This window comes from Takifugu flavidus, chromosome 4, assembly GCF_003711565.1.
Source record: "Takifugu flavidus isolate HTHZ2018 chromosome 4, ASM371156v2, whole genome shotgun sequence".
Lineage (NCBI taxonomy): Eukaryota > Metazoa > Chordata > Actinopteri > Tetraodontiformes > Tetraodontidae > Takifugu > Takifugu flavidus.
Window position 1 is genome coordinate 7,324,763 of NC_079523.1, and position 12,669 is coordinate 7,337,431.

At 45.5% G+C, this 12,669-nt stretch overlaps 1 protein-coding gene across 4 annotated transcripts in view; it reads left to right on the forward strand.

Moving 5' to 3' along the window:
- The first annotated feature begins 495 nt into the window (after positions 1-495).
- The window catches only part of tox2 (TOX high mobility group box family member 2), a 74,181-nt gene continuing 62,007 nt past the window's right edge, over positions 496-12,669 (forward strand). For 2 of the 4 annotated variants that reach the window (XM_057029723.1, XM_057029725.1), the window contains exon 1: positions 500-1,071. In XM_057029723.1, the coding sequence (XP_056885703.1) occupies positions 979-1,071 (93 nt within the window). In that variant the 5' untranslated portion in view covers positions 500-978. Of the gene's footprint in view, positions 1,072-12,669 lie in introns of all 4 variants that reach the window. The other 2 variants (XM_057029726.1, XM_057029724.1) reach the window with 2 other exon arrangements.

Consider the following 12,669-nt stretch of genomic DNA (forward strand, 5'->3'; position numbering starts at 1 on the left):
GGTGTACTTTGCAACAAATATCAACATGGTTATAACATATAGGGACAGTATTAGAATACACTTTACTATATTTGACAGATATTTGTGATATTCTTGCTTAGACTTTCTTAAAGGAACTTCCTCTAGCATTAGCAACAGCATGGTATGTACAGGGCATTACCCACAAGTTGTTCTTTTTTTTGGCTGCAAATCTTCTCAAACTAAAAATCTTCTCTAATCTAACGGAGCCATTCTCTTCTTTTGCTGTCATTTAGTCAGCAATACGGTATCACTAATGTACCGGTAGGTAAATTGGGGAGATGGTGGGTACAAATGAGAACAAAGGATTTTTTTCTAAACATTTGGCCTGTAGTGAACAAAGATGAAGTCCTAATAAACAAGTGTTTGTGTTTAACAAGACCGAGAGAGACTCACTTTGGCTTCTAAATGTTCCTTTTATTTGCGTGTTCCTCTTCCTGCCGGTGGAGGTCGCAGCCGCAGCAGCCGCAGCCGCGCTCGGACTGGAACACATGGACGCGTCCGAGCGCAGCCACATGACAAAGCTACGGCGCGTCTGGGAAGCAGGAGAGGAGCACGGAGCGTTTCTGTCGGAGTGAAACCGTCGACAGGAACGACTGTGTGTCGATACGACCTCCCCGCCCCTGACCTCGCCGAGGAAGAAGTTCAAGCGTCGCTTTACTTTTGGTTTTTCTGCGGGCATCGAGTCGGGAAGAAGCTTCCCGACGCCTCTGCACCTTCTCTGAAAGACAACTTTAGGGATGTGATAGCAGAGCATCACAGAAACCCGGTACTGAAGTAGCCCCTGACGGGTGTGAGGAGCGAAAACGAGCGCATCGTATTCTTCTCCTTGCTCTTGTTTTACTTTTCGCTCCCTTAGAGAGAGAGAGGGAGAGAGAGAGACAGAGTGTGTGTGTGAGAGAGAGGGAGAGAGAGTCGCTGGAGCTACGCTTTCATGCCGTCAGTCTTGCGGACTCTGAGATGGACGTCAGATTTTATCCAGCTCCTCCTGCAAGCGTGGGTTCATGTACGTTACCGACTGACTCCGGTTTGGACTATTACCACCCAAACAAGGTAAGAATTTTCTCTACTTTATTAGCGCGTCACATGTGCAGATTCTGAAGATGCATGGGCTGCACATGAGCCCGCACACACACAGGATGATCCGCTGGGGAGACCAGCGGTGACAAGTGCTCGACTTTCGCTTCCATCGGGAGAAATTAAGTTGATCTGTCGATTGAACTTTGTTGCGTCGCTGCTGGTGCACCTGCTCCAGGGTTTGGTGGGATTTGACAGCGTGATGCTCGGAGAGTAAAACTAAACCGGTCCAGAGCGCAGCACTTTCTCCTGGAATTACTCACCAGTTCCCCATCTTTGTGCGCAAATTTGTGCGTTTCGAGACGGAGAAATCCACACGGAGAGCAGAACTGCCCCGAGTTTTGATCCATCCTGGCCGCTCTGAACGCGGAAATACGCCACTATCCCACATGTGTACGCGCAAACATCAGGATTGCATCTACCGGTATATGTTGGAGCTCTTTGTGATGCTCCATTTCACAAAACTCGCAAATGAACCACAAAACTGCCAATTCAAACCTCCGTCAGCGTTCTCCTATATGCAACGGCGTTCCCGTAAATCGTTGAAGAATCCCAAAGAAACGATTTAGAAACATTTAGTTTAATATTTAATAAGGAAAACTTTGCATTCAGCTTTGGCAAAAAAAAGATTACGCGGCGCACTTGCCGGAGCCCCTTTGTGTGTGCGTAAATTGTTGTGCGTACTGTTGTAGAACCAACCCCGAAAACCATCAGTGTTAAGGAAACAACCACAAAGTCAATAATCTTGGTGTCAAATATTGTTACATCAGGTTGTGCAATCCTGACCTTTTCAGTGGGTCACATTTGTTCGCCGTGTTTCTTTTAGTGATTTGGAAAGAAAAAAACCGTCACATTTTTAAAATGATAACCGTCAAGATAGAAAAAGCCCTATTGATTATTAGCATTAGTATCATTATTGCCATGATTATTATTGTCATCATGCAACCGAGGTAAAACTAAACAGACTGTTTGGATTTAAATTAAGCATATGCAGCCATTCAGATGCGTTTGCTTGCCTTTGCACCTGGAGTGAGGCCAGCAGATCATTTTCTGATGACAAAGTGAAACAGTACAGCACAGGACAATATTTGAGTTGTTAATCCCTCCTGCTCACACTCACACTCACCTGTATGTATACATGACGCTCCCACGCTCTCCTGCAGAGGGTGGATTCACACATTCTCTCTCGCTTCTTCAGTTCTTGCTGTAACACCCTTCACAGAAACCCCGATTTAAATGCATTTCCCTGTAAAGTGCAATCATGTACATCAGTCCACATCTAAAAGGGGATGTTGATGATCTCTGGTGATCGTAATTGCCATCACAGAAGTAACAACTGTGAGTCAGATGCAAACCAAAGCCTCAGTGTTGCTGCACCCATCTGTTGAATAAGGACCGAGCCTCTGCTGACATTTTTAATGGCACTTTCTCTTCATGGCAGCATTTTTTTTTAAAAATTCACTCTGTGCCAACCACAAATAGGAGCTTTTAAATCATTTTCCCCCCTTTTTAAAGGTATGTTGTGGGGCTATTTAATCACAATGTAGAGGTTTTAGGCAGGAAATTTACACAAATTCAGGATCCCTTCCTGGTCCAGTGGTGGAAACTTAAGCTTTGTTGGAATAATGGGGTGTGTGGATCACATGACCTGTATTTGCTCTGTTTTCATAATGAAAGGGTTAATAATTGAGCAATTGTAAAGGCAGTGAAAGCTGAAACTGGCTTGTGCTGATTGGCCACATTCAGCGGCTTGAGCGATTGGTGATTGATTGATTGATGGGTTGATCGAGGAGCGGATGACACTGACAGGATGAGTCACTACCTTGGATCTGTGTCTACACTTGACCTTTGAAAGCAGACAATGGTCCACATCTCAAATGTTATGAGCAAAAATGCAACCCCCCCATAATCGGCACCGTTAAGGTCGACACAAAAAACCCAGCGGTGTGTAAATTCCTCCACCGGGAAAGGGAAAAAAAGTCAATTTGTATTCGGCTGTAACCCCCACAGCTCCGTTGCTCTTCTCAACTCCGTCCAGCCTGCATTGTCCTGCGCTTGCACAATCACCGTGAGTCATCTTTACTTTTCACCCAAGATTTCTCCTAATCTTTTTGAAGCCTCCCTGTATCTTTCCTGGCTGAGTGGAGGCTTGTTTGTTCAGCGCACACTCAGCTGTGTACACCAGCGCTGAAGGCCACTTCTTTGCAAATGCCTGTTTTAGCAGGAGACTATTTGTCAAATGCATTATGACTTGTGCGTGCCCCAGGGCAAAATCACTCTGCTGAAATGAAGTTGGATAGATTACTGTAGCTGTTCCACTTTCTCCACATCCCTCTTCCCTCTAACAGCACGGTGCCCGAGAGAGAGGCTCTTGTGTAATTATACCGTAGTTATAGTGCAGGTTTATAATCCAGTGGTTAGCAGATGTTATTCTTTACATGGCTGCGGTCCAGTTCCAAGCAACTGTACGTTATTTATATACGTAGAAGCCTTTTTAATGCACTCGCTGCAGAGCAAACGCTCCATGCAGTGCTATTACAGGAGCTGTAACCAGAGCAAACCACTGCTGTTTTTGTATGTAGGAGGCTTGTTTAACACTATAACCCTTACTTCTCTAGTATATTAATTCAGGTGTTATCACATACTCTGCTGTGCCAAAGCTGTGTTAAAGCCTGTATCCTCAGACATGTGCAACAACAAGCTGCCGTCCACCCAAGAGCAACGAGGCCGGCTTTTGCAGAGTGGTCTATTCCTCTTCCACCACCATCCGAATCGCCACATTAGTCACGGTGTGCTTCAAAGTACACGCCAAAAAAAAGGGAAAAAATCACCGTCCATGCTGAATTCTCAGTGTGTTTGATTTCTCTTTGCTCCTTTCAAGCATGGCTGCAGTGGATGCAGGGGAAGAAGGAGTTATTCCAGCAGCATCTTATTCTGCACAGAGAAAAGTTAATTACATGGAGGCATTCTCGGGCGGACAGCGCAGACTCGGGCTTTTTCATTGTGCCCATTCATAACATTCCGCTGACTGGCCAGTCCAAGTTGCAGTATCCCAACTTTTCTCAACGGGGAAATGTTAACCCATGCCTGGCTACGACCCCGTTCCAGTGAGGTTGGGGGGGAACATAGTCTTTAGAGAGGAATGCTAATGTTTCCTCAGGAAGCTAGCAAGAGTGAACTAAATAAACATTTGGATGAGTCTTATTCGGACCATCTCTAACTAGTGATTTTTTTTTCTTTTTTGCCCGCACCCTTCCCTGTCTCTTTGTCTCTCAGTTACCTTCCCAGCAGCAATGTCAAAAGGTTACCGAGGGAAGCAGGATCAGCCGGGACTGATTGTGTCTTTGTTTATGATAAGTGGCTACAGCGTTACTTGAGGATTAGATTCTGTAGTGAGAAGAATACAGGAGGACCCTTTTTTCTAATCAGATCATCCCTGGCAAGTTCTGGGTAGAAACAAGGCCGACTTATTTAAATTCATGTTAAACAGACGCACATAGGACAACTAGAGACCCACTAATTTTATATGTATGCGCATCCTGCAATCATAACGAAAGATGCTTTGGAAAGATTGATTTGATTGGTTTCTGTAAGGTAATATCCATTTAAAATGATCTTGTAACTGTTATAGGAATGATAAGAATGTGCACAGTTAATAGCTACTGACAGGCAAGTGAACATGATGTTAGTGTTTTTAGAGGTTATTCTTATTTTTGTATCCTCTCGAATGTGACTAGATGCAGCCAGCTAAGGCTAACATATGCTAGAGTTATGTCTGATGATAAATACATTATTTAAACAGTATTCTTGCCCCTTCCAGAAGCTTCCACTCTTCCCTGCACCTGTACCAGGACAGACCACCCCCCACCTATTCTTCTTTGTTGTGTTGCCCTAATCTTGCTTGAACTGTCGCTCCCAGAGCTCAACACTGCCCCCTGCTGTTATTGACGGTATTGCAACATTTAGGATGCATCTGGAAGCTTTGTGGAACAAGAAACCTTTACCAAAAGAAGACAGGAGTTTTCTTTGAAGTAAAATATGCAAATTATTCCCTGCAAAGTTGCAAATATTGGAATAGACATGACCCTGCTGTCCATATGCAAACGTACCAATTCTCTTTGGTACACTAATGTCCAAAGCAGCAATTTAGCACCTTTAACTTAATTTTTAATATGTGAGGTGAGAAAGCCTGATTCAGACTGTCCCTGTGCTGATTTCTGTAGGCTACTTCATAATCTACACCAGACATGAGTCACAGCTACTAGAGAAGTTAAGAGGGTCATAAGTCATGAATAGATGGAAATAGATAGTATAGCTTACACCGCCTGGTTAGCTACTTAATCACCTTCTACAGTAGACCCATAGAAACGGGCTATTTATAGCCACCATTGATTGTGTTCGTTTCCAGGAATTTAGTCTTGACATAGCTTTATGTCAAGTGTCCTTTTGTCACAAGCTGCTGCTGTCCAAATCGCTCGCATGCTGCCATCACGCATCAGCCAGAATTTTGGTTTTCTTAAGGAAATCAGGACAGCAGGTTCTCAGGCCTGCTGATAAAACCGTAACAGGCGTCTCAAGATGTCAGGAAAATTCCAGTTTTGACACTGATGGAGAAGTGCGGCGACTCTGGCCCTGGCCTGACTCGTGGCCCTCATTAAACCGCATTAACCCTAATTATCGTCACCGGCCCTAAACTCAAAGGCTGCAGTCCTGCTGCCCTCACCCATGCTCCACCTCCCCCCCGGACCTGTGTGAAGGAGTTCAGTGTGTCAAGAGGCTTCAAACTGTCCTCACCCCGCGAGGTCGCTGGTTCCTCAGAAGCCCAGTCTGTCCATGTGTCCGTCTGTCTGTCTGGGTGGTCTTGCTGCCAGGGTTTGGGTGGCGTGTGAAGAAGAAAAAGAGCCGAAATGGAGGGAGATTTCTTTCTTACCCGGGATGATTTTTCACTCTGCCACTGAGCCTCTAATGTCAGTCCGATGACACGGCAGCCAGAGTCAGCCTTGCCACCAGATGTGTTCAGGTCCAGGCGTTTATTGTTTCAGTGCATTTGGTGCGGCTTCAACTCGAACTGCGTAAAACACTGATTGATGGATTTCACAAATGAAGGCGTGGGTGGAAGAAAAACAAAGAAAGATTTCTATTAACCCCTTCTCTGATTTATCCTCTGCTCCATCTGCTCGGCATTAGTTTATTAATGAGTTACAGCAGCACTGAGAGGTTGTGTTTAGCTTTTGCAATGAGCCTTTACACGAAACACAGCAGCATTGCAAAAAAAACCAAAAAAACCAACCAAAAAACAAACCAATATTAACCGTGCAAGCTTGTCTGGGCTGAACGTCCCTCTAGAAGAGTGTTTCTGTTTTAAAAATAAAACCGGAGTGTTTCGGTTCTCCTAAGAGATTCTGGTCTGATTTTTAAGCAAGATTGCAGCGATTTCTTTCTGTGCGGACCTCAGCTACGCGTCTGCAAGGCATATTTATATATATATATATATATATATATATATATATATTTGCTATTTAATCATTCAGCTTCAGATCTTCGGCACGACAAATCGAGCGCATTTTTCTGTCATAATTCCGCTCGACAAGAAAGCTGATCTTCATTAGGATAATTGCCTTATTTCATGGCAAAACAAACAGCCCACGCAGTGATTGTTCTCGACGCCCGAGATCATGAGCGCAATTATTGGCCTTGGCAGATTTGTTTAAAGCAGCCGTTGCTCCATAAATTAACCTAATCATCGTACAAGAACACCATATCGAAATTTGACGTACTCACAGACGGAGCTGATCATCTCTGACTTTCACCCCCCCCCCCTCCCCGCTCCACGAAGGTCCCCCCGGTTCATCTGGCAATTTGTTTTTCATTTCATCTGTGGCTGAGCGCTATATTACAACCTGTGTTTTGGTATGATCGTGATCTGTGGACCGCCGTGAGACTCTTGTTTAGCCTCGGAGCAGGAAATGAAACACCAAGGAGATAGGGTGGCGGTGTGGGAGAGTTTTTTTAGCCAACCTGACAGGTCACGGAGAAGTTTGAGATTCACCCGGTGTGGCCCAAGAGCAGCGGCGAACTTTCCCAGTTCCGAGTCACACGGTTTCTTTTCTGCATGTTCTGCATTCAGATATTATTAAACATCATCTTTCTGACTGTGTCCCAGGCCGTGGGTGGAGGAAATGAGCTGTCCAAATCTACTGTCATTGGTGTTTATAGGGTGATTGATGATATGAGAGCGTGCAAAACAAAACCAGACTTCTGAGACTCTTTTTCGCAAAGTACCTTCTCCACTGTTTCGGCAGGAATGAGAATAAACATGGAAATGCAACTTCAGGTGGCGAATTAAGCTCAGGGTTAACAGTTACCGTAGGAACTACCGGTGAGATGTACCTTGGTTAGCCAGACTCCACATGGAACACCAACACTCGACTTCTCCGGACTTACAGGCCGTGCTTGATGGATACGCTACAGGAAGGCACCACTACAGTACAATTGGCAAATTTATCTTCTGGAAACAATGGCGCACAAATTGGATTGTCAAGCTATGTAGGTGCCAACTGGCCATCCAAATCCAGCCAGAAGACTGTTAACTAAACTGCTGGTTTAGTTTGTTCGTATAACTTGTTAAATTGTCTCTTTGTCTCCCTCTGGTGGCTGAGTGTAGCAGTGAAATAAGGCCCTCCTCCAACTTAAGGCTCCACTTTATGCTGCTGTCACACCAGAACCTGGCAGAACAGTCCTACAGATACAGCAGACAGGAACAAGATGTAAAGTTTAGATGTATTCGATTTGAAAGTTTTAGATCCACAAAAAGCATGGAATTTGTTCAGGTTATTAGTGAGCGTGATGAATGTATGAAACAGCAATAAACACAATGTCCACGCGGCAGAGGAATGCAGCTGTGGGCTGTATTAGGAGAGGTTAGCGATTCCTGAGGCATGTCCTCTGCAAACTGAGCTGGAGTCGGCCTGTTCGGGCCCACACTGCCTGGGTTACCGTGCAAACACTTTCTCACAGGTGCAAATGCGCCTTCTCCTGACGTCACCGAGAGTCAAGCGTACGGACGGCATAAACACACGTGTGTGAACGCTCAGACCACAGAGTTGCTGTTGTCTTCTTGCGGCCACTGCTGCAGGGATTACTGTGTGAGCATCCGACCAAATGTGTTTGTGTCGGCTTTTAAAGACGCACAATCAGCGTGGCGGGGACATTCCCTTCGCCAAGACGCAGCGAATGTGAGTTTATAAAATGAAATGAGGATTAAATCTTACCAACGGTTCAGGTTTGGTTACTCTGGACGAGTCGGGTCTCTGAGGATTCGTCCTCTCCCGAGCGTTGGGTCTCTTCTGCCAAATGTGTGTTTGTGTGTGCGTGTGTGTTTTCCGACTCCTATGAGGTTGCCGGTGTGTGTTGGTCACTGCTATTTGACTGACATCGTGGCATCTGTAATGAAACCTTCACAACTTAAAGCTTTAGTTTGGGGATCAGGTAAGAATTAAGGTTAGGGGCCGTATAAAGGAGAAGCAGGAAGTCAGCATCAAGATCCTTGAAGTATATGGTAGGCACGCAACATGTGTGTGTGTGTGTGTGTGTGTGTGTGTGTGTGTGTGTGTGTGTGTGTGTGTGTGTGTGAGAGAGAGAGAGAGAGACGTGGGGAGGGGGCCCTCTCCACAGCGTTCCCCCAGGCCTTCGTTTGCCTCAGTCTAGTAAACCACCTCTGGCAGTTTTAGGCTTTGTTCATGATATTTTCAGTGGAGCTTTATCTCACCCTCCAGGAACTCCCTTCGCCGTCCGTTGATAGTTTCTGGGAACCCTTCATTTACAGCGACGACCCCGAGATAACGGCAACAATTAAAAACACTTAATCTCGCTGCACTCCTGATGTGTTGTGACATCGCTCCTCTCCCCCCCCCCCCCCCTTTTTCTCTTTGAAACGTTCCGCGAATGCTCTTCTCTCTGGGAACTTTATACTACAGTTGCAGTAAAATGTTTAACGGTGCTCCTTATATTGATTAAAGCAGTTTCAGGTCAGAGCTGCAGGCCTCAGCATGTTGATTGGCCCGTGAGGTGCAGCTGCAGCCGAACGCCATCTGACCCCGCCGCTCTCGAGTCACCGTACAGAAAGTAGTCGGAAATTGTTGCATGAAAATATTCAAGGTGTCACATAAAAGCACGCTAACCCCTCGTGACATTTGCCTGCCTTCCAGCCGCGCCTACTCGAGACGCTCGCACCGTATTGGTTTTGTTTTCCTCTTTTGTGTTGCAGTTTTTCTTGCGCTCGCTGCGGTTTGCTGTGCACGTTTTATATTTGAACCACTTCCACACAGCTCGAGTCCTCGCTTGAAACCCATCTTCTCAAGCTCGCAGTGTCTTTGCTTCCCGATGAGAGCTGAGATGTTTATCAGAGTCAAATCAGAAGCAGAAAAAGATCTTTTTTGGTCGGGATTATCGGCGCACTTTTAAACTGCACTTTTACTGAAGCGCCCCTCTGCTGTGCCATTTTAAATAGGAAATAATTAATAGATTGTTAATAACTGTGCACAGCTCGCAGGTAGAATCCTCAGTTACTGCTGAATATCATCATTTTATTTGAAATTGATCGTTCTATAAAAGCTAAACCAGGTGCAGGAATCAGAAATGTTACATTCAGAGCTGCTATCATATCTTATTCTGATGCTTGTAATGCCATCATTTTATTCTTCAGATAAACCGTATTTTACTGTAACAATCCTCGCTGCTCGTCTCTCCTTTCGGTTCGGCCTCTTTCTGCTGATGGGGGAAGATTTCATTTGCTCAGAGAAAGTCAAGCCGGCTGTGGAAGTTTCAGAAACACAACACTGGGCTGGTTGCTATGTGGAGATTGCACCCATTTGGAATGTAATTAAAGTGGTTTGGCTGCTTGCCAGCGGGGGGAAAAACACATTCCATTTTTTTCCCCCCTCCCCTCATCGCAAATGAAAATGTATAGCGTGTTTGCCTGAAAAATACCTGGAGGGAAGAGCAGGCTGTTGAATATTTGTAATACAGCGTGCACCGTGCAGTTGAAATGAGTTTTGAGATGAGTTATCCATTGTGGTTTCCCCTCTGACATTTCAAAGGTATGCAGCTTTTGAACCGTAGGTTTACTGTAATCTGCTTTTTTCCCCCCTCTTCTTTCTTTTTATTGATGTGTGGTTTAGTTATAAACTGTAAATTGGTGTTGCCTTCATTTCACTGCCTCTGTGATATCAGGAACCACAAGACAATGGCAGAGGGGGGGGTGGGGGGACTTTGTAATAATGACTTACGAGGCCCTGCAACGTACTTCACTGGAACGTGACAGAATTGAAGCGAGACCACCCAGAACTCTAAAAATAGCTTTTCACCATTGTCTGGATATGTTGCTCACATACATGCTGCTCTAGTTTTTACATTGAGGTTTTCAAAATCCTAAACCGATAAAGCTTGAGCTGAATATATTGTGAACACCTAAACATATATCATCTGTGACATCTATACATATGCTTAAGCCATACCTTTTTCTTTTTTAAGGTTTAAATTAGAGAACCAGCTCTTTCTAGTCAAACATGTCCAGTACTCTCTGAACGGATGTGTTATGACTTTGAAACATTCCGCCGGCGAGTGTTTCTCGGTGCCATAGTGAAGCTCCAGGGCCGTCTTTCTGATGCACGCAGCCTCTGCTAGCTTCATCATTTGTCTGTTTTGGGTGGGTGGGGGGGATTATTTTTTATTATTTTAAGACCAAATAATGCTATTTTTTTTCTTTGCAGCGTTTTAAAGAAATCACACGTGCTTATCAGAAATAATCTGTAATCTGCTTTTTTCCTTTAGCTCAATGTGATTCAGCGTTTGCGGCTGGTTTTCGGTTTTGCAGATTGATTGACTTCTTTTTCAAAAGAAGAAAAGCGAATAAAATAACCTCTCCGGATTTGTCTGAAGAGGACTTCCAGGGTTGTGTTCACTTATTTTTGGGGTTGGTTGTTTTTCTTTTCATTTTGCATTTTTAAGAGTCAAATAATATCAGCTATTTCCGACGCCAGCAGTCACTGCAGCGTGAAAACGCCCTAACAATTGTATTATGAGAGAAATGGGGGATAGAAGGGAAGTGGAATGAGCAGATATTAAGTCAGAGCTGTGGCTTGTTGTGTTTGCTGTGAAGTGGTGAAAAAAAAGCGCCCCGACCCTCTGCTCCCTCTGATGCACAGCGCCCTGATCTGCAAATGGATCGAGCTGCCCAGTCGAGCTGTTCTTACAAAATCAGCCTGGCATGGCGTTATAATAGCTTTTCCTTGTACGTGTCCTGTCAAATCAACTTAGCCTCTCCGCGGGCTATTTTAGTGTGAGCTGCACAGTTGAGACAGAAAACTACAAAATCCTGAGCGTCCTCAGGGAACACATTTTCATACACCTTTTGGGCCTAAACGATGCCGCTGCGTAATGACGGTTTGAGGAAGCAGACGATGAATTTAGATCTATTAAGTGAGGGAGGTGCTGATGAGCTCATTTGAAAGGCCGACCGATTCATCGCTAATTAGCGATTAAGTTAGCGCGTCTGCTTACGCTGCACAGTTTTAATTTCCAGGCTTAATCCAACATGCATATGTTGGACAGAGGCTGCTAAGTGAATCAAAAAGCTCGGTCTCCTCAATGGAGCGGCAGATCTACTGCAAACAGACACGCGCCGGGATACCTCCAGGCTGCACGTCGCGTGCCAGATTTGTATTCAAATGCCTGTTAAGCATATGTTCACATCCGAGTAAAGACATTTCCCTAATTGCCTCGCCAAATGCGATAAGGTGTGAGTAAATATGTGGAGATGGAGGACTCGGCTTAGGGATGCAACGCAGTGTCGAAGGTGTGGCGAGCAGTTCTGCCCGCTTACACCGCACGTTAGCATGAAGGCCCGTGCTGAGGCAAGGTCCGGTTGGGCCGACCCGGCTGTCCTGTTGGGCCGACCCGGCTGTCCTGTTGGGCCGACCCGGCTGTCCTGTTGTGCAGCGCGGGTGTCACCGATTGCACCCTCACCGAGGCGATGAAGCAAAAACTATCTAAGAAAACAAGGCCTCTATGATCGCGCCCCCTCTGTTCTCAAAGAGGCTTCTCGTCAGGTGTTGGCAGTTTAAAGAAAAGGTGATGCCTTTGTTGGTACAATATTAAAAGACCTGCATCTATTTTTAAATGGTAAGTGACGAAAGCACTTGGTTCCCAGTTTGATCACAGCCGTCCAGCCTTCACCCATCACTCTGAAAGCGCGGCATCTCCTGGAAAGTAATTGGCCGAAATGCATGCACGCGGAGGGGAAATCCACAAGTCAGGGTTTGACCTTTCAGCTGCTCCCGTATTAAAATCTCCTGAAAACCTCTCTGCGTTTCTCCTTGCTCTGAACAGCTCTTTGTCAGGACTTGGAACATTAGCATTCATTCACAGTCGCGCTCGCATCGCACTTGGGTGCTGCGTGCGTTTACGACGCCCCTTTACAGTTTTAAGGTTGCTCGTTTGGCGTATTTGGCAGCTGGCGCCTCCTCCTGAGCAACAAAGCGTGAGGCGTAAGTAGGTCTCATGTCCGACAACGAG